This window comes from Corythoichthys intestinalis, chromosome 14 (genome assembly GCF_030265065.1).
Source record: "Corythoichthys intestinalis isolate RoL2023-P3 chromosome 14, ASM3026506v1, whole genome shotgun sequence".
Classification (NCBI taxonomy): domain Eukaryota; kingdom Metazoa; phylum Chordata; class Actinopteri; order Syngnathiformes; family Syngnathidae; genus Corythoichthys; species Corythoichthys intestinalis.
In genome coordinates, this window is record NC_080408.1 from 33404056 (window position 1) to 33426985 (window position 22930).

At 41.1% G+C, this 22930-nt stretch overlaps 1 protein-coding gene across 3 annotated transcripts; it reads right to left on the reverse strand.

Moving 5' to 3' along the window:
- Positions 1-3220: 3220 nt before the first annotated feature.
- LOC130929741 (phosphatidylinositol 3-kinase regulatory subunit gamma-like) lies at positions 3221-9341 on the reverse strand. Of its 3 annotated transcripts, none has more exons than XM_057857176.1 (10): positions 9131-9341; positions 6772-6883; positions 6573-6671; positions 6309-6489; positions 5869-5985; positions 5637-5779; positions 5281-5457; positions 5121-5195; positions 4867-5037; positions 3221-4787 (listed from the first exon to the last, which is right to left on the reverse strand). In XM_057857176.1, the coding sequence occupies exons 2-10, from the start codon at positions 6843-6845 to the stop codon at positions 4514-4516; spliced, it is 1311 nt and encodes a 436-aa protein (XP_057713159.1). In that variant the 5' UTR covers positions 6846-6883; positions 9131-9341; the 3' UTR covers positions 3221-4513. The 3 variants fall into 3 exon arrangements, with proteins under 3 accessions (XP_057713159.1, XP_057713158.1, XP_057713160.1); XM_057857175.1 differs by having other exon boundaries at positions 9000-9341; XM_057857177.1 differs by lacking the exon at positions 9131-9341 and adding an exon at positions 8612-8740.
- Positions 9342-22930: the final 13589 nt, after the last annotated feature.

Here is a 22930-nt window from a genome sequence, read left to right on the forward strand (position 1 = left end):
AAAACAGAACAATGATTAGAAATAATAAAAATACAATAATTATAATTGACCCCTGACCTCCACATATGTGTTGGACAGCACCTTTTGTGTCAAAATGTCCACATATGTGGACGCAATGTCTTTATGAAGTTAAGTTATTTTTCTATATTTTTAATAATTATATTATTATTTTCAAATACCAAAAAAATGTAAAGGGTTAACATAGGGTACACAACAGTGCCAAACAGTGTCGAAGTTTGTAACTATGCCATGTGCTGTTGTTGGAGTTGAAACGGTGTAAATGTGAGGCTTGTATATGGAATTCATTAGTTTACCAGTTGCTTGGTCTTGCGGGCAGCACAGCTACGGCCTCTAAAACCTCAGCCTATGAGACAGCTATATTGTGAGCTAATAAAAAGAAAGAAAGAAAAAAAAAAAAGAAACCCATTTTATCGATTTTCCCTTCAACCTAGCAACTGGATCCTGATTGGATCGCACGCATCAGCTTCTCGGTCTCCCATTGGTCGCCAGCCTGGCCTAAACGTGAAGGAATCGGACGGAGACAGAGCGGAGGAGTGACATGATTGGACGTGGCTGCACTGAATCCCTAAACCTATTTTCCTGAAAGCCCGTAAGTCAGTTAATGGTCCCTCTACTGAGCATTTTAAGGTGCGACAACAAAACTAATTCGTCCTGCTGCTCCCTCATTTCGTGCTTGTTTAATTGAGTATTCGAGAGCACTTTGAGTAAGTATGTTTGTCCTGACATGAGAATTAAGGACGACTGAAATGGAGGAGGAATACGTGTGTATTATTTTTGAGAGGAAAAGGCGTGGGGGCTGGGATTTCACTTGGGAAGGCAGGGAGCTTAGGGGAAGGAAAAGAGATTTAGCTGTTAGTTTTACTGCTGTGTAAGCAAGTTACTTTGGGAAGGAGCCAAGTTTGGTGGAATATTTCAGATTGCGTGAAATGTACGAGGGCCCTGTGTAACCTCTTTTAACTCATTGCCTGCCATTGACAACAGTAGACGTCCAATTCGTTTAAATTGGGAGGACTGGATGTGAATGTTCATGTTTTCGAGCCATTACCGGCAGGGCTGTCAACAGACTTGCAGGGGCCCGGGGACAAGAGACCATTATAGGGCCCCCACCCCACCCCTGCCACTGGCTTGTCACGACAACATATGCAGTACTTTTAACGCTTTGCAAGCAATGACAGTGTAATTTTTCAAATGATTCAATTTGGATGGACAGTTAAATTTAACAGACTGCAATTTGATGTGACGCAATATAAACAAACAATTTCCATCTAATGTCCCATGTAGGCTACAATACAATACAACTGAGAGTGCTATGCCTGCCTGCGAAGCAACAAAACAGTATAACTAAACATCCTGTGCCTGCTCCCTCCACATCCCTGGGGCTATCAAGCCCTCAAACAGTGATGCGCCTAGATTTTTTGACAGCAAAGTCATTTATAACATCAGTGAAATCCAGTTTTTGAACTCACGCTCAATGGAGAGCATGGCTAGGTTGTTAAGCCTGCCCTGTGATATGGTGGAGAGTTTTTATTATTTTCATTTTACTGAAGGCTTGCTCTCCTCCAGCTAGTCACTGTCAAAGACAAGAAAATACGTCGTCGGACAAGTGTTTAGCCTTGCACACCTGCTCCCCACAGACTAACATATATCCCTGATCTCCCATCACCTTCTTTCTCCTCGGCTCAACGCGAGCAGCATGTCTTGTCATAACACAGCTCAATAGGCTACAAGCGGCCGGTGACAGACTCGAATTGGACTTTGGTCACGGTGATCGCGAATGTGAGTGTTCATTGTTAGCGGCTGTTGTTCACTTACCGACATCACCGTCCACAGCCAACTCTAGTCCTAATTCTCTGGCTTCTTGTCCTCTTTTAAAAACTTCATCATTTTTTCTTGTTCACCTCTATGATCTTCATCTTTTTTTCTTTTTTATTTCTTTTCTGTGTATCTGATTTATGATGACTCACCATGTTTAGGGTTTATAACAATGACAGTTTTTAATTTCCCGCATCAGGGCACGTACGTAGTGTAGCCTTGAGTGTGCCAGAGCGGGGTCAAACCATTCTTTGTTAAGACGGGGGGGGGGGGGGGGATTTGGGCAAAAATAAGGAAAAAATATATATTTGAAATATTTAATATGTTAGGATTTTAAGTATATATCGAGTTGAACATAATATTTAATCAGACAATGATTTAAATAAAAAAAGAAATATGTGACTGTAAAGTAAAATAAATTAAGGGTCATTCAGTGGCCCATACGGTCCTGAGGCCCGGGACAACGTACCCGGTTGCACCCCCCCCCCCCCCCCCCCCCCCCCCGTTGACAGGTGTGATTACCGGCACTAGACATCCAATCCATTGTGACGGGGAGAGAGCGAAAGTCAAAATGGATTGGATGTCTAGGTCCGGCAATGGCAGCCAATAAGTTATAGTAAAGATATTAAGTCACATAATTCTAAGTTATCACACATCTGTCCGCTTCCTCCTTGCCCCACCCCTTTATTACAGTGAGAAGAGGGGGGCAAAGTCCTGTTACAACCCTGTCCTGGCAATGGGGCCTCTTCACCTAGACTATGATGACACAGGTAGGAGTGAATAATCCATGGCCTGGAACTTGAGGCGCTTCTAGAGTATATCCGTGCCCTCTTCACCTTAATAATCCCTGCCTAATGTGAACCTTATGTGAAGGCTGAATGAGGCCACATGTTGTTCCTGGTCACAGTGGAGTCAACTTGGGACATTGCCCTAATCAGTGGTCTCTATACACTGGTGTTTGTACTAGTGCTTGAGAGCTGATAGCACTTAGGTTTATTTTAGAATGTATTTTCTGTACATGTTACATTAGAATAGTGCAAGATCAATTTCTGTGAAAGAGAGTAAAGTTCTCATTTTTGTCAATATATTGCATTCCAGTTACAAGTGTTTATTCTGTGTTGAAATATTTGCAGGTTCAAAATGATCCAAATTTTGTTTGGTGAGATCATGCAGGCATACCAGCCATGGAAACAAACTTTTCAGCACTTCCTGCTATTGTCTTTGTCACTTCCTTTCTCTTCCATCTGTCCACAGTATGTCCTCCCGTGCTTTCTATATCTGCTGACCCCAGGACAAGGTTCATTGGGGTACATTGGCGACATAAGGTTTAAATGTCGAAGCATGCTTGTGTAGGAGCAATGTAGTGTGAAAAGAAAAACAAGATATCTTAAGATGACAAAACCCTCATCAGTTTATTGTCTTTCAGCAAGAAAAAGGTCAGGATCTCACATTGCTCAGCTTCACCCAAGGCATTTCCTCCATCCTCATCTGGAGTATTTTTGTTTTCTTGATTAGGCCAAATAGACCTCATTCCAAGTAGGAACCTCAGAAATACATTTTAGTTTCTCTGTACAGCATTTCTGTTGTTCACTAACTTTTAGGCTAAGTTAAACAGATTCCTTGCACCATTAGTTATGTAGGTTGCATGTCACGAAACACATTCATAGCTCTGGCAATTCCACATTTCAAGTAACGGAGGTAGGATACTATACCTCTTGCCGTTCAATTGAACACTGGAGGCTATATCTTACCGACACCACCAAAGAGTGCAATTTTGTGGCGCATGTCAACCATTCATAACCTTCACACCACCGTCACACATTGCAACAATAGAAATACTGTTGGATTGCACTTTCTTCAAGCTTTCATCTTGTGGCATGTTCGTAGAAAAAATATAGAAATACAAAAAGCTTATACTTCTTCGAGTAACAGAATATAACATACAGTACTTCAGATTATGTTTTCAACAGCACATCAGCAGGTGTAGATAAATTGCCCTTGGCTTGCCCAAATGCATTGATTGGGCAAAACCGGGATGTATTTTTGCTCTTTAACAAGTGCTTTGGTCAATGGGTATAACATTGAGTATGCATTTATAATAGTTTTCTACAGGATGTTAATGCTACATAATGTCCACTGTATGAATGGGGCAAATTGTCAAGATGCACCACAATTTTTCACATATTCACAAGTGGTATTTACCCAGGAGGAGGTTTGGTCCACCAAACCAAAATGACAGAAACAGCCTGTGTACAGCACCATTTTCTCCGCACCAATGCACTAAGTAGTAGTAGTAGTAATCTAATGTATTTATTTAACCCATTGATCACATTTCAATTGTAGGCAAAATCTCTGGCAATGTCAGCTCAGATTGTAGGAGTCAAACCAAGATACGGCGTCTGCTATCCGGGAGCAATTTCGCACTTGTCAACATCTCCAAAATAGCGTAGAACATACGAACAACAATATATGAAGTACAATTTCTTTTGAGAAACATTTAACAGTCTCTTGAAAACTAAAATAAAAAGCAGACATTCAAGTTCCGGTCCCACTTCAATCTGTGAAATTGCATTCACAAAAACTGATGGAATCATTTTAGTGCAACATTTCAACAATGCACCTTGATGCAGTCGTTCTTGCAGGTTACAGTAAACATGTCCTTTATATAATCTCAGTTGGTTTACATTTCTGGAGCAGCCGGTGGGAGCCTCACTGTCTGTTTGGGAGTCTGTAAGAGTTTGTGCTCCTCTGCAAGTTGTGAAGGCATTGCGGGCGCTTTGGCGTGTACAGGATGTGACAGCCTAACATCCAGGGCGTCATTGTGTTGCACTAAGGAGTGTAAGCGGTAGTGCAGGACAAGGTCTTTTAGTGAACAGTGGACGTCGTATGGCTCAGCAAAGCCGTAACCGTGTGGCGTGCTGTAGATCATACAGTGCTTCACTTCTTCGTTCACTCTGCAAGTTTCAAAAGAATTCAGTGAGAATCACGCTAAAACAGTTGATTCATTGTCCTATTATTGCTTAAGAAACTCACACAACAGAGCAGGCATAGCAGCCTTGTTTGCTACTCTCACGGATTAGGAATGTTCCAGGAGCTTTCCCCTGAAGCATCTCTTCGGCCTGTGTCCTGCTCAGTTCACCGACAAACCAACTTGTCTCGTCCTGATGTGGTAAATTCTTCTCGTCACCTTTCAATACGTAGGTACTTGGGAACACAAAAGTTGGCTTTTTATTCACTGCACTTAATATAGAGTTTAGCTTTCTTTGAAGAACTGTATTGATACATACTCGTCAAGGCTGTCTTTAAGTATCCCAAGCCAGTCGTTTATGCGTTTCTGCCGTACACCTTTGTGATTGAGCCAGCTGCATGTCAAAAACAGGTAAAATAATTTAGTTCAAGGAACTGCACTATTAAGTGATAACAATAAGGGTCAATCTCAATACTCACTTGAGGTACTGGTCTCTGATGTTACGGAGCTGGATTAAGTCTGGCCGCAAAATGTTGATCTTTCTGTCGGTCTCCCTGTAGTCCTCTACCTGGTTTCGCAGGTCTTCCTCAAGATGGATCTTGCTGTCATAGATGTCGCTGAGACGGCACTTCAGTTTTTCGTAGTTTATCAGAAAGCTAAAGAAAGGAAGTTTTGGATCACGATCAAAAGCATATTAAGGTAACTCATTCACCGTCACTGACAGCAATGGATATTCTATCCATTCGAACTGAGAGCTGTCAGGGTAGACAATATTTGTAATGTTGGCCATTTGAAATAGGTTCTTTTTTAAAAAAAAAAAAACTCATGCCAGTACCTCTCTAGATCTTTGTCAGCTCCCTCAGATTGATTGTTTCTCTCAAATTCTTCCCCGTAGCGCTCCTGCTCACGGCACTGCTCCTCAAAAATCATCATTGTCTCGTTGAATGCCTCGATTGCCGTTTGCTTCATTTGGATCTCCTAATGTCACAGAATTAAATCAAGGTAACGGATTTAAGTTCAGTCAGATATTGAAGACTGCTGTGGGTCAGATCAGTTCCAGTTCTTACCTGTGAAGTCTTAGTGAACGCTTCATAAAGACGATCAAACTCCTTTGATTTCTCCTGATACTGACAATGGACCTCTTTGAGTTTTCTTCCAGCGACATCCACACTGTTCTCCTTCATCTGACGAGAAGACAAATCCAATTTTTAATTCAGGCATTTACAAAATACCAGAATCAGTAGTAGCACTTGCAGTCACTAAACATATAGTAAGGAACGATAGTTTATGCCCAGCCACTGGTTGGAGAACTACAATTACAGTAATAAGCAAGCAACTGAAATGTAAGTGTAAGAATCACAACAGTGAAAAATATGAAATATGCAGATAAAAATGAATCCCAATCACGTTTGCAGACACTAAACGGAAACTTAAATGTTTAAAATAATTTCCGAACTCACAGATTACAGACCAACATTCATCTAAACATATACTAGTGGTTGCTAACCTGTTGGAAGCGAGACACTGGATGTGTGAGCATCAGGTCCAATGTGGTGTTGTACTCCACTAATGGATGGTGCTGATAGTGCCAAATGAGCTCCACCACAGAAGTGAATGTAAGTGGGTCTGAGAAGCCATACTTCCCATCTCGGTGGTAAATTTTGATCAGTTTATTGTGACCATCTTTCCTGTTAACCAAAATTTAGTCAGATAACTTAGTATAATAAAGACATTTTTTAATTGTCATTGTAATTTTCTTCTAGCATTTTACCTTAAAGTCAGCGTAAAGTCCCCCTGCAGCTTTGTGGATGCATCACGAACTAGGAAGGAGCCATCAGGTGTGTCTCGGAGCATCTCGTTTACTTCATCCCTGAGGAAAAATCAGTAACACATTAAATACAACCACGCATTTACACAAAGAAATTAAGCAACAGAAAGAGACAACTATAAGTCAGCCCTTGTTCTTTTACCTAGTAACATCTCCCCAGTACCATTCAGCATCCTGTAGCGAGTTGGACTGTGGGGAAAGGCAGTTATTGTTCATGGCGGAAGACACTGGCTTTGTTGATCTAGGAGGGAGAGCTATGAGGAACAAAAATGAGAAAGTCAAGAAATTGAATGATTCTTGGAAAGAGCTCTATCAGTTTCAAAATTTATTGATGTAAAATGTCTCAAAGATAAAAAAACGATCACTCCACCACCAACACATGCAAGTCTGTCACAGCCCTGCCTGGTGGCTTGTCAGGGACAAGCCCAGGCATGTTTCCAAAAGATGTCACATGACAAATCATGACTGACACCCAAGGAGTAGTTGTTGCACGACGTTGCCTTGACTTATCACGAATTCCAATATTATTTGGCAGCTGTCTTACAAGTCTGTTTTCAGACTGCGACATCTGATGAATATTATAATTTGGGCCAGGTTTACAAAATATTTTTTCAATAAGTGCAAGTTTGTTACAGCCCTCAGAATTTAATTGAATTCTTCCCTTCACCATTTTTTAATCTTTTAATTTTTCTACTGAGCCATTCTGATCAATACTGATCAGACGGCAAAATACATCCAATCCATTTGAATTGGGGAGGCGCGCAGTAAATTCAACGGGTCTTGGTTAACGGCATTGAATGAGTTAAAATTGAGAAGTTTGAACTAAATTACATTTTGAACTTCATGACCCTTTGTCTGCGATTATTGCAGTGTTGCAGAACCTCCCAACTTTTCCACCCGCCTTCAAAGAAAAGAACATTTGAGTTGGCCAAAAGTCTAAGCGTTTTCCTAAGGATGAAAAAGGAGGGCAAACCGCATCAAGAAAAGGTGAGGGGCGATACTTTTCAGGGCAGGACAAGAGTGCCTTTCATGGGGAAGTTGGGAGACGACAAGACCTGCCTATGAGAGAAGAAAACGTGGGTTTCAGCCACCATCCGCTCTCTTTTTCTAACCTTAAAATAAACAAAAGTCAGGTGCAGCAGCAGCGTTTTTGGCAGGCCAAAAACCAAAAACTGCTGCTGCTGGCCCCAGCAAAATTCAAATCTGCACACATTCCCTTTTTCTGCTTCCTGCCAAGTAACTTAGAAGTTGATTCCAAAAGCCGTGTACCAGCCAGCAGCGTAGAACTAAACCAAAGCCAAGTCATTACACCCTGACCTGAAGAAAAGCATTTATCACAATAACGCCTTTTTTTTTCCTCCATTGTAAAATTACTTTGCGGAGACAAGTCATGTCACGGATCATTATAATACGTGTCATTATGTCTTTGCGTTGGTGCCCAATGTCATGTTAACTCTTTGCCTGCAAATGATCACTGTCAGCCCTCCCAGTCAAACCGAATTGGACGTCTTGCATCGTTGCACCGTCCATGGTAGCCATTTCGTAAAACTAGAACCAAGATCTATGAAAGTCGCTCCATAATTGTTGACATAAGCCTCAACATGGCATTGGTCATGAATGTCGCCAAATTATTGTTGACATAGCATTAGCATGACATTAGCCACGACGCTGCCAACCCTCCCAGTCAAAATGGATAGGACGTCTAGCGTCGTCAGTGGCACAGAAACATGAGTATTCACAGCCAGTGCTCCCAGTTTTGATGAATTGGACGTATGTTCTTGTTAATTAGAATATAATACATTATATGTGCAAAAAAAAAAAAAAAAAAAAAAAAAAAAAGACAAGTCGTCGGGCATCGGCGATGATGGCGCGCTCGAGACGGCTCGTCTAGCCCTACTTTGCGAGCGAGCGATCACTAATTAAGCACGGCTGGCTGCAGAGGAGAACAAAGCAGTCGTTTCATTCGGTGCTCGTTCACGCACCGTATTTCCTTCAAAATATTCCCTTCGCCTTGTCATGAGTGTCCACGGAGTCTTCGCACGCTTTATGAGGGTTCGGCAGGACTCAACGGCGGATTAGGCATTCGTGCCGGGACAAAAGAAAAGAGGCGAACCACTGCGTCCGCTGAGGTATTACGTAATTGGCAAGCGAATTGCGCTATGCATGCCTGGGCAAAAGCACAGAGGAGGCGCAGCGCCCACGACCTGACCGTTCGGACGTTCTTCCGACACCAAAATACAAATTTGAAACATGCCATCTTCGACTTTATTACCACATGACGACATTCAAGCTAAAAACCGAGTGAACGGGAGCTGACAAGCCATTTGAAACCACCAAAAGACAGACAATGGCTGCAGTAGTTAGTGTTACCTGGTGGTGCTGGATCCATTTCGATGTAAAATAAACCTTCAGGAGGATAAATCATTCCCGTTTCACTAGAGTACTCCAGTTTGCTTTTGTTGTCTCAAAATAAAAATAAAAAGACTCCGAAAAAAATGCACCTTTGTTCTACCGCGAGCCGAATTTCAACTACTTCATATCAGCTTGCTCGTCTGCAATCGACAATCCACTCGATGAATCCGGCGGCATAAAGCATCACAAAGCCCGAATAAATTTGGTCATTGGCCTTGATGATATGAAGATTGTCAACCTGTACCTTATAACAATACAGTGCACTCAGCTCGATTTAACTTGGTCTATCAGCAGTCAAGCGACTTTTAAGGGCAGTCCTAACATCATCTTGGACTACTCCAACCCTCTCAATATAAGGGGGGGTTATTTTCCACGTCTGTTTCAAGTTAACGCAAACCACTCGTTTTTATATTGGTATTAATTAGCCTAAATCAACCAGACGAATTAAAATCAAATATACCGTAGGTGTTTTTTTTCTTTGAGTACTTATGTCCATTTAGAATACATTTTTCCTCGAGACATGAATGGTCCGTTCCAGACCCTTTCATTCAGTTCCTCTCAGGCTGCACTGAAGAAGCTGAAAATGGCTTGTATGGCATGAATGAATGATACAAATGTAATACAAATAATGAGTCGTTAAATATATGTAAATACACCATTAATGGCAATTACAGACATAGGCAATTATGTCGTTGGCTGTCATTTTGAAGTTGCTGAATTGACCCTAGAGATTGCATTAAAATGACATCATTCCATATATGTAATGATAACTGAGCAGTTTTTGTTTGACCTTTTCTTAGTCATTCAGAAAGCATTTCCTTCAGGTCTTTTGTCTCAGTGGTAATGGCGCTGCCTACGTACTTCTCAATTCGGCGTTATATTCTTGTTGAGCTTGTCAAACACGTTCAGCAGCAAGCTTGCCAACGTGTGTGTGACTACTTATAATTATCACCTAGATCATTCAGTTGAACACACAAGTGGCAGAGTCTTTGAAGTTAAATGGCAAAAGTACCTGGAACTGATGAGTTTTACCAACATTTTACTATTAATGTATGCATTCATGTCTGATGAATGCAACCATTGTCGTTCTCTCGTGACACAGAATGACACCGTGCTGTAAATTTAAACAACCGGGGCCTCTTCCCCCAGCTGACGTTTGTGGCTGTGGGGAGAGTGAAACAAGGTACGCGTGGTCAGAGGTCTGTCTCTGTTGGTGTCCGTGTGTTTATGGCTGCTCCCCTTTTGACCTAAGGACACAGAGTCAGGGAGGTAATTGCCTCCAGCATTCCTTTTTCCCATCAGTAAGATGATTCTTTCCTGTGTCCAGTGTCCATGAAACTTCCTAAGCCAACTGTTCTGAATGGAAAAATCAGTCATCATTCACTGCCAACGTCTCCTAGTTCAGATGGATTGGACGTCTATTGCCGCCAAAGGCACTGAAATATGACCATTCACAGTCAGCTTCCCCATTTCAAATGGATTGGATTGGATTGGATTGGATTCATGTCACCTGCAGTGAATGAGCTAAAGAGTATCTCATCTTTACCACTGTTGTGCAGATAATAAGTTGCGAGACTAACGACATGTTTATTTATTATTAGATATACAGTGTACTGCTTGTAGGTAATCATATTAAGCAGATGTCACTGCCTGTTGGCCTAATGTGCTCACGTGCGTGCGAGCATTTGGGCGTAAATACAATGTGTTAGTATTTGCTTTTGTGCCTTCCTTGGCGTTCCCACTTTAAGAAGCCTCGCAGCCTGTCACAGCATGTCATCTAGCTGCTATCCTGTCCCCCCTGTGTCAGAAGGGCACACTGCTTGCCCCCTTAACTTCTGGGTCTGACCTGTGTGACACATTTCACTACCACCACACTCTTAACGTTCAATAGCACTGGTGCCCCAGATGCATCAGGCGAGGACAGGCAGGCATGTCTTGATGATCTCTAAAGATATGTTGCCCCTACAAACAGTGTTTAAAGCAGTATGAGTATTATCAGTGTGCTTTATAGTCATTTGGGTGCCCCATGCGTGCATGCCCTGTGGTTAGGGTTAGCGACAGATCATTTGTGGGATAAACCTTTAGGCTCTTCACCACATATCTAGGCAGTCCTGATGGGATCAGTGTGGGCTAATCGTAAGACTATTGCAAGAGGCCTGCCCGCTGCTTGCTGGCTGGTGTGACTCATCTTGATACCCACAACTGCAGCGTGCCAATGTGCCCAGGAAAATAAGAGTTTAACAATGATAACAGAGGTCATTTATCCATAACAGAAAATGTCAGGAGATCAGAATGAGCGAAAGTATGGGCTCACTTGGAAATTTGTCATTATGTTACTCGATTCTGTGTGGTTCACTATTGTTTGTTAACGCTGTCGGGAAATTATGAACATTAATCCCTGCATTAAGAGTGTTACATGTGCACGTGATAGGCTTCCTGCTGTCACCAAAATTTCATACTAATCTCCTGGAATTTTGGCCGCCTAAGTGTGTCAAGGAACATCATTCATCAACTGTTTTCATATTTCTGTAGCTGTTAATGTGGGACACATTTTATCTGGATTTGCTTTGTTTGTTGTCCATCATCGAAAGACACAACACTGGAAAAACCATATCAGGGATTAGTGTAGTTCACAAATGTTTATATATGTGTCACGGTCTCCCAATGTAGCCTAGGGTTGAATTGCACATCTTAACAATCTTCTGTACTGTAGTGTGCCGCTATTCACAGCCATTGAAGGGACGCATAATGGTCTTGGCAGAGTGTTCGGCATTCACCACGGAGAGACTGTGGGGTTTCCCTGGTTGGTGGCCAGAACCAGCACACAAAGCATGCAGTAGTTCTGCCAGAGGCAACTCAACTGTGGGCAGGGTGTAGGGCGGCTATGGTCTGGCCCCCAGGACCCTGCCATTGTGGAAATGTAAGTGGGGACAGTGTCTGAATGGAGCTGAAAACCTTAGATGACCAAAACTATGAGCTTCAAATAGCTGGGCCCTGGGAAACATAACTTGTTCTTTTAAAGAGGTCGTAAAGAAGCCAACAAGTGAGAAAAAAAATCCACAGAAAACCAATTTTTGGTGTAGGGAATGTCAAATTTGAGCACAGCATAAAGTGATTTACAATTTTTCTGAATGTTCCTGTGTCAGCCTGTCTGACTCTTTTGGTCAAATCAAGCTTCTTCTGTCCTCTGTGTTAGTTTTGCATACAGTGGTCATAGCCACTGCTCATAATTTGTTACTCCCTTGTGCCACAGCCTAAATTTACACCCGGAGGTGAAAACTAAGGAACTCGTGGCAGACCACCACGTTAGGAGCGACAGTACTAGTATTTGTCTGATTTTTGTCGTGGCATGAGGGTCCACTGTTCTACCAGAGGACTTCACCACATCTTGTCTTAAGTGTGAGCCAAATAAAGCTCTGATGGTTTAGAGCACAAGAAACATTCATGAGGTACTGAGCGTGTTCATATTTCCAGTAAAGCCTTTTTACATTTGAGTTACAATAGTAGCTGTTTTTTTTTTTTTTTTTTACAGTTTTCTTCTTTGTACATTAGTAATCCAAAGAGCAACTCAAACGTCACAAGTCATCACAAAGCATATTCTCACTGTAATCTGTGTAACATCAGTAGAAATAAAAAAAATTAAACCTGGTTTAAGTTTAACATTATGCAATTCAGTCTGAGCAAAACATATTTATATCAAATATTAATGAAAAATATAGCCATGCGAATGGCCTTTTTTTGGACCATCTTGAGTTATTTGAAATAGATGTTGGGCAATTCCTACCCCAACCAATTAAAAAAGAAAGATCAAAACTGGCCTGGAAAAAAAAAACATTAACTCATTAAATGCCAATGGCAAAACTAAACATCCAATACATTAAAACTGACCGGTAGCAGATAATGATCACTGACAAGCCCTCCCAGTTAGATGGATTTGGATATCTATCACTATTAATGGCAGAGAATGAGTTGGGCATCCACTTAGTGGAGGTGAAAGGCTGGGACCAAAAGGACGTGTTCATTTTTTTTTAACAGAAGGATGACAACAATTTTGCCCATGTGTATGTCAGCTTACCTCAACACAACATAGAATAGATGGTCCTCATAATAGACAGATACAAAGGAAACAACAGCATCAATTGATTGACATGTGACTTAGTAATTTTATCTGAACCTGAAATAGCTTGTATCATCAATAATAGTTTAAGTTCAAATAACTGACTTTTGTACAACCAGCGTTAGTTTTTGGCCCACTCGGTGACAGGTTGAATCATTCTTTCTCTAAAGAAGTGCCCTGTGATTGGTGAGTAGTCTGCCTTTTGCCCTAAATCAGCTGGGATAGGCTCTGGTTTCCCATGAACAGGATACATGCTAGAAAATGGCTGGATGGAGAACAGTGCTTAGACCTAAGAGAACAGAAAATTACCAAAGATGTGCTGAAATAAGAACATTGATTTTGTAGTCAGCACACAAAACAACAAAGTATCTTGTTGTTAGTGTTAAGAAAGAGGAGTCATGTGTGGTGCCCCCCTCCCCCAAAGTGCGCACACACACACACGCACACACACACACACCCACACACACACACACACTCACTCACTAACTAGGCTTTCACGCAAAACCCGAGAAGCTGAGTCCTCTTTTCAAGCTAGTAGGCAGTTGCCTCCTTCATATAAAAGGATACTACTCTGCCCGCTACGCAGCCATCACATCAGCACTATAACTCTATTAGGCACAGCTCCAGGACACACTAAGCAACCAATAGCCCACAATGGCATCATTGTCAGTGGGGATTGCATCCATTGTTGGCCATGATACAGGATTTATTCCCCTCCTCCCATATTGTGACCTTCACCCCTGACCCAGGCTGCCATCTCACATGCTCCACGACTGAGCTTGTAAGATTTTCTGCCTCTGGGTCTTAAATGTCCCTCCACAATGAGACCAGCTTACTAAGTGGCTACTCTCCACAGTTGTAGTGTTCAAATGATTCAGGTCGGTGTCAGCAGGGAGAGAACGTGAGGTGTGTGGTGGGAGGTGCGAGTGGCGGTTCTACTGACTGACCCTTAGAAAAGGTCAGTTCCAAGGCATGAGAGGAGAGAAGCAGCCTAAATGGCCCTTTTCTCCCCCTGGCCAGGGCAGAGACTCTGTATGGTTATTTATGAGCGTGTGGGAGAGCGAGATGCACGGCAATGAAACCCACCCGCCTCTTTGTTGCCAGGACTGGGCTTGGCTAAGGTTCCTGTCATTGGTTCGGTTTTATCATATATACATACATGCACACACATGCAAGCGCTCACTCACTATTTAGGACCCCTCCCAGAGCCACAAGGACGGAGCTGAGGACTCTGTTGCGAGGCAGATTTGGAGAGTGAGGTGTGCTTGACACAAAAGCTGTCAGCAGTTTGATAGATGCCACTTGGGCAATAAACACCAAGAAACTTCAAGAAACTGCAAAGTACTGAAGGGATCGTCAATGTCTACTGTAGCTTGACAGGGACATCTCAATTAAAGTAAAGCATGTTTATACAACCAAATCATTTTCGTCACTAGGATAACACAAATGATCTACGGTACAGTATATCCGTGTGTCCTTTCCATGTGATTTTTTTAACAACAAAGCCATACTACAAACATATACATGTCTATTTCTTTCAATAATGTTTCTACGTGTGCATACTTTTGTACAGTATATGAGCCTCTGGACTTTTTTTTGTCCTTGAAATGTAGAAGTGTCTGTTCACACCACCGCTGCATTCAGCCACTGTAACGCACACCACTTTTCCCCTTCTCTTGACAAAAGTTAAATTAAGCTTGAATTTCTTGCCGGAGTCATGATGTCATGGTTTGAGGACAGAATGACTCGTTTTGTCTGTTGACTGAGAAGGCCTATTCTTGAATCTTTGGGTGGGAGCATGCATATAATTGCAGTGCGGGATAGCGTGAGGGGGATGGGAGGGAGGGAGCGAGTTAGCACGCAACATGAGTTTTGGCCTACAGTTGCCGGTGTGGATGCCAAACTTGTCCAGAGGGCTGATGTGTGTATCGTTGCGCCAGGCTAGTTGTGCACTTCTCAGAGGTTTGTGTCATTCCAAGACACATCTTTCATTTGCACATGCTGAACAGTTTAAGAGAGCCCAAGGCCATTTAGAGGTGGTGGACATATCTCATTTTTTGTACATTTTTAAGGGAGGTTACTGAGCTATGTAAGTGTGTATGCTGACAAAATTCATCTGAATGTCCATTTCCAGTAAAATTGGTCACATTGTTTGCTTCTTAAGTTAGTTGTTAGGGAGCAACCAAACCGCGGTGCACGTGTTACTGCCATTTCAGGATTACACTGATCCAAAAATCTGACAGTAAAAAGAAGAGAATGGAAAGCTTTGTCTGCTTTTTCATATCCTCTCAGTGGGAGGTAGAAAGGCAAGACATCCAGACCAGGGTGAGTGGTGGCGGGTGTTATGGGAGGGGGAACTCTCAACTGCCAACCAGATGGGCTACCAAGCCCCATGTATTTAGGGAGATCATATGGGATAACCTCATAAAGACAGATTGACATTTTGCTGACAAAACAAACCACCGCTGTCCTGCACGCAAGTCGTACCCTTTCTTCGATGTACTCTCATGTGCGGCCATACAAATACTTTAAGTGGTGTTTGCTTACATAGGTCTTAAGGAAGTTATTTCAACAGTTAATCGCTCACTTTGGAGCCATAACAAAATGAGGAAACGACAAAGACCCCTGCACAACAATAGCAGCCTAAGTACCTGCATGGAGGAGACTGCGAACCACAACCAGAGCATGTCAATCTTATTTTCAAGATTGGGATTTGTTTTGGTTCTTCATAGTCATGTTTCAATTGACCCTTTCATGCACATATCCCGGTAAATTCCCGTGTAAGGTGACGCGGGATTTACCCGCGTCATTGCTTTCACGCACGGAGAGATATCATGGGAATGACGCCGGTTGGACACTTTCACAGACCTGTCCCGTGTTGCCCACTCGGTGCTCTCTGTTCGGGGAGGTCTTTTGGCGCGATTTTATGACCCGGACATTATGTCATTTTCAGTCGGCATCAGCTGCCGGATTCTGTTGGTCAGATCGTGTTTTGTTAAGGAGCCAGTTGTGGAAGCGTTCCCTACGTTGTACCTACAGCCAATTCAAGCTCATCAAGACTGCATTTAAGCCAGTACTTCTCAAATGGTGGGGCGCGCCCCCCCAGGGGGGCGCAGAGCGATGCCAGGGGGGGCGCGAGTGACCTCGGGGAACATGCTTTTTTTTTTTTTTTTTTTTTGCCGTACTAGAATAAAGTCTACTTGCACATCCACTCCGTGGGTGGCAGTGGCGCTCTCATTTTCAAAGTGCGTGCAGTATTTTTGAAGTAAGCAAGAGCACACGGAAGAGACTCATGCAGAGCTGGACTCACGCAGCGACCCACTGTCTTCTTCGGTTCTCACGTGTCCGGCCGAGAAGTGCCGTTTTCGGCTTGGGATCGTCACGACCACCGCCCTCACCTACGGTTCTCCCTCGGCCGCCGAGAATGCGCTTTTTTCGGGCCGTTTGCCTTTGACTTTTAATATAGTGGGAAATGAGGAAAGACCACTGTTTACTGAGTCTAAAAATGATTATAGCGGAGAAGCCAAATCAGTTAAGACGCCACTTAAAGACATTAGACCTCAATCTCATTGATAAGCCGCTTGATTGTTTTTCAGCGAAAATGTGCCGAATATTGCCAATTGTCACCATCGTCCCGCTTTGTCAGTGTTATATCAGTAAACCAGTGAGCACTGTGGTGAATCAGCGAAAATAAAAACTTTCCTTCTGTCCAAAGATCCCCCCCCCTATTCAGTTTTGTTTTTTTTCGGTCAAATTTTTTGGCATGTTGTCCTGAAGAGTAAATGTTTCTAATCAATTTGAATTTGTTATTATTTACTGATTTTATTACATTTTATTTTTCAGTATCAAATGGTCAAAAATGTACCTTGAGTGTATTTTTACAGTTTGGATGTGACTTTTTTTTTTTTTTTTAACTTCAGGCAAATTGATGCGCGTTAAGTCTTTTCTGTTGTTACAAGCAACACAATGTTAAAAAAGTTATACTTTATTATAAGTTGATCTATGTTACTTTTTTTTCTTTAATAGAAAAAAAAGGACACAATGTTAGGCTGAGGCGTACTTATAATAGTAATATAGACGAATGATACTATTTACAGTGGCGGCAGAGAGTTGGGGGGGGGGGGGGCGCGAAACATTTACGTCTTCCTTGGGGGGGCGTAACAGAAAATAATTGAGAAGCACTGATTTAAGCCCAGGCGATCGAAGAGAAGGGTGCCGAGATATTAACTTGCTGGGCGACATTTGACACCTTGTACTCTCAAATTTCGTGCATTTGCTAGTTTGTTCGTCTGCTGCCCTTGTTTTGAAATCCCCTACGTTGTGCTGGTATTTGAGTGTATTTGTTTTGTTGTCTTATCGGCTCTCTTTCTACCACTTAGGTTAGTATTATTGAACCCCTGCGACCTACTGTCACGGACCCATTGTGTTATTTTCCCTTTTCTGCGATCGAGTGTATTTTTGTTTGTATTTAATAAAACCTTGAACGCATCCCTCCATTGTTTTCTGCGGTACAACCTTGTTTCCGCAGTTGCGGACCCTAACATCAGCAACAAAATAAACCACCCATTTCCAAAGATGGACGATGGACTCTCTTACTTGGCTCTACGAACCAGTAACAATTTAATTTTGTATTGTTTTCAGTTTAATTAAGCTATATCCAGCTTGTTATGTTGATAATTGTGATGTTTGTTTACCGCTTTTCGTCTTACTGCGAAGAAAGAGGAAGTGACTATCGGCCCGGTATGATATATGCGTCATCAGCCATTGTTGTGTGATCTGTGAATTTAATGCCTGCTTTCACACACACAGCTTCCCGGGAAAGTCCCGGACATTATACTAAGACGCGACTCGATAAATGCGTCATCTCCGTGTCATTCGACCCTGCTTTCACATGTAAGGGCCGCCCGTTTAAATTCCAGGATTTAAACGGTGTTCAGGTGTATGTGAAAAGGGCTCATGTGTGCCCTAGAAGGTCAGAAAGCCATCATCTGCGGGATGACCAAAGAACAACCAGGGAAAAACCTTACCAAGAGAGCTGGGTATTGCGACGTGAACCATATTCTGATATTATTCAATACAGCAAATGCTTATTGCAATATATTGGGCAATTTGTATGTTTCCAGATGAATTAAAAAAAAAAAAAAGAACAATGTTGAACTAATTCTGTTTGTTGCATGCTAATAGAATCTTTTTTTTTTTTTTTTTTTTTAAATCATAGCTAGATAGTTACAGTAATATAGCCAGGTCTACATACAGTATTTGATTGATTTTTAGAACTACCGAATGAAAATCGGTCCACCCAAAAATCGAAAGATTATAATTATTGTAGTTGCGCCGGGCACGCCTAGTTTAATGAATCATTTAGTAACCATTGTCTATGGTTGCGGCTTGCTTTAAGCACATGGTAAGATAATGTAAATGAGAATATTTGCGATTTGATAATTATGTTTTTCTCAAAAAGATTTTATCCAATATTTTGGAAACCGAATGTTGTATTGCACCAAGCAAATTGTGTCACTTCATATTGTTCAATAATATTGCCCATTTCTAATTATTATACTGGACTGTCTCAGAAAATTAGAATACACAATATTCTAATTTTTTGAGACAGTCCTGTGTATATATACAGGACTGTCTCAGGAAATTAGAATACACAATATTCTAATTTCCTGAGACAGTCAGGAAATTAGAATATTGTGTATTCTAATTTCCTGAGACAGTCCTGTATATATACACAGGACTGTCTCAAAAAATTAGAATATTGTGTATTCTAATTTTCTGAGACAGTCCAGTATATGTTAAATTTACAGTACTACTACCAATATTACGATTCCATCCAAGGTTCCATATTAACAAACTATTCCCCATATTTGGATGAAGGGAAGAACTCCATAAGTCACCTTGATCTCTTCTTTCATATCTATGATCCTTTTTTTTTTTAAACCCTCACTTATTTCGGCACACCATATTTTATATGCAGCGTGTGTGCACAGTTTGTACAGAAATATACCAAAATACTGATTACATTGTTGTCATAACTTGAACTCTAATTTCTTTTAGGGGTTTTTATCGTGCGCTCAATACTAGTAAATGAAATTCATTTTAAGAGAGGTCACTGTGAAAAAGGTAGACATAATCACAGTGAGACCTGAAAATTGATGACCAAGGCCAACCTCAAAAAAAGTTTCACGCCCTTGTTCTAGAACTTCATGTGCAAGGTCATAGGTCAGATGGAGCCTATTTGCGGTGACTTGGCTAGAGACAGGCTACTACTTGTGTGGCATTATAATATATTAAACTTGATGCATAGTTTTATGTTTATTATGCCGTGGAACTGGAATTATTCTGACATACAGGGAAACCTATGTTTCAAAATCATAGTGAGACCAGCAAAATACGTATATTTCTTACTCTGAAATTAATCTCATTTGTGTGACCAAGAATTGTACACATTGCATGCTGTAAAGGTACCTGATGAACCTCTTGACATGGGGGGTCCATAGGGGGTGAGGCCCGCCCACCAAATTGCTTGTGCCTCTCCACTCAAAGCCCAGAGCTGTTAAAAAAAAAGATTTTATTTGTAATTATTGTATTACTTCATTTTGTTTAAAAAATATATGTTGCTTCCTTTTCCTGAAAATATAATTTAAAAATTAAAAAAATTTACTCAAATATATACTAGAAAACAAGAAAAAATACCTGAATACTCAGAATACTAAGAGAAAAAAACCCAACAAAAGATAATTATGTTTTAGTGGGAATTTATTCTTTTTGAGACTTTTTGGCAACGAATGTAGCAGGTTCACCCTGTAAGGCCCATGGAGACAATACAAAAATGTGTTTTTTGGTTGGATTCAGTCTTTGTCATCAAATGAGAATAAAGGATGTCGCTTGAAGGTCAAAGGCCTCTAAAGCTTGTATGACCACTTACCTATGATGATTATACCTGTCAGATTGGGTTAGTTTGTGTGTCAGCTGTGCAAATGTCAAAAGGGAAACAAGCAGGTCACTAACAGCTTTAAGTGGAGCAAAGTTGTAGTGTAATTGGATGTTCTAAGTAATGCTTACGTACCCTGCCAGATAAATGAGCAACCCGGCTGTGAAACAAACACAATGTCAAGCAGTCAAGATGGTAACCCACGTCAAATTGTTGAGCTCTTTATCATGTTTCAGTTTTTGTTATATGCAAAGATTCGTGAGTGTGCCATTTCAATACAGATTTGGCCATTGGATTTGGTGATGTCGCTTTCTCACAGTTTTACACATACGTTACCTCATTATTTATTCTTCTTACCCCACAACTTCCTAGTCCACACTGCCTCCCTTAGTTTTCCATGGCCTCTCATTCCAGAGACATTCGTGAACGCTATAAAAAATGAAGTACATAATCCGGAAATGGGCTCACAGTTTGAGATGCTGGGCTGGACAATCCTTTGATTAGTACTGTCACAAGGCCTGTAGAAAGTGAAGGAAATACTGTAGTACTACATTCATACTTTTGACCTTTGTATTATTGGAATAAAAAAAAAAACATCTTCAACATTTTTTTCCTCCTTTAGGCTCAGATGCTGCATACGTGTGCTAAAAAGAGATTGTCGGTAGCTACTCGACATGGAAGGAAAGGCTAACTTATCTTTAGCCTGCAAGGTCAAAGTGCAGTATTAAAAGGGGCAAATGTCTCTGAACAGGCTGGTGTAGAAGAGGGAAACACAAGGCGTTGGGTAAATGTTGTCAGGCTCGACTGGGGGTATGTGGAGGCCTTGAGACGATAAGAGTTGTGCCAGCAGGTTAAAATGGTAAATGGAGTTTACTTATATACAGTGTATCACAATAGTGAGTACAACCCTCGCATTTCTGCAGATATTTAAGTATATCTTTTCATGGGACAACACTGACAAAATGACACTTTGACACAATAAAAAGTAGTTTGTGTGCAGCTTATATAATAGAGTTAATTTATTTTCCACTCAAAATAATTCAAAATATAGCCATTAATATCTAAACCCCTGGCAATAAAAGTGAGTACACCCCTTACAAACCATGTACATCCCCAAATATCCAAATTGAGTACTGCTTGTCATTTCCACTCCAAAATGCCATGTGACTCGTTACAGGAGTGCTGTCAGCACTTTTGCAGAGATTGAAGAGGTGGGGGTCAGCCTGTTACTGCTCAGACCATACGCCGCACTCACCATCAAATTGGTGTGCATGGCTGTCACCCCAGGAGGAAGCCTTTTCTGAAGGCGGAACACAAGAAAGCCCACAAACAGTTTGCTGAAGACATGTCAACAAAGCACATGGATTACTGGAACCATGTCCTGTGGTCTGATGAGACGGGTGGGCTGCCAATCACAATCATACGGCAATAAGAATGATCACATGTCACCAGTTTCAGTCATTCAAGCCCTACACACTGAGGAAATGATACACCTTTCCTGCTTTTGAGGCTTTGATGGACACAAAATACACTTAAATAAAATTAAATAACCTCTAAAGGCTGTGACAGATCTGTAATGGAGCTTCATTTGAGGCCTATTAGATAGCCAACAAAACGCTGACTTTTTACTAGGGTAGGACAGCCTGCGTGAGTACATCTCACCATTACAGTCAGTAACATGAGATGGCGAACCACAACACCGCTAAATCAGTAAAAATGGGAGCCCAGAGTCACTGTAATTTGGGAGGGAGCTGGTTAACCACGCTTCATAATGGATGGTGTTTCTGTTTAGCCCAAGGCGTCGGAGCTGAGGTCATATGCAAACAAGGCGGATCCTGAGTCTCCACTTTTAATGTAATGCAAATTATTTTGTTTGATCAGGTCCATCTTATCCAAAAGGTTTCAATTTTCTGAATGTACATGACATATTGAATAAATGGTGCAAAGTCCTTTTAGTTATTATTTCATTGTAATTTTATTTGATTATTTTTCTATTTTTTTAAAGGTCCTAGCTACTTAGTCATATTACAGTTGGCCAAAATGAAATAGCCTAGATAGATATTACTTTGTTATTTTCCTACCAAAACACTGCGGTCTGTTTTACGCTTGTAGTCACTTCCCAAATCACTCTACATTTTACATTACAATTAGTTCACTGATACTGTCATGAAACTCCCTTGATTATGTATTAAATATTCTTGTTTCAAAAATTGGATTTACAGTCATAGACTTCATAATAAAATCATGAAGTCTGTTACAGTATTACTAGTAATTTAAGTAGCCCTGGCAGATGTAAAATTTAAAGCTAGAACAGAGATAAAGTTCAAGCTTTCACTATTACAACACTATAATTTATACACAGCATATTTTATATTTGACAGTGCTTATATACTTACATACATACAAACTGTATTTTTTTAGTTAACTACTTTCAGACTACTTTTCACTACTTTTCAGACTGTAAACTGCAGCTTTTCCCCCTTAATTTCTAATCCTGCGGTTTATAGTCCAGTGCGGCTTATTTGTTGATTTATTTGGGTTAATGGGCAACACATGCCTCCTAATATGCATTGCAGCGCATACAGATGTTATTAACAATCAAAATTCATGTTCTGTGCTAATTATTTATTTAGTTACTCCTCCAGTTGTTTCATTCATTGCTTGTTATAGTATTTGGTAATACTTTATTTGACAGTGGCGTCAAAAGACCGTGATAAGACAGTCATATTTATGACATGACGCTATCATGGGGATTACTAAATGACATGACAGATGTCATTAAGTGTTATCTGGCAAATTATGTTACTAACTCCATTTAGGTCCAATTTGGATCTT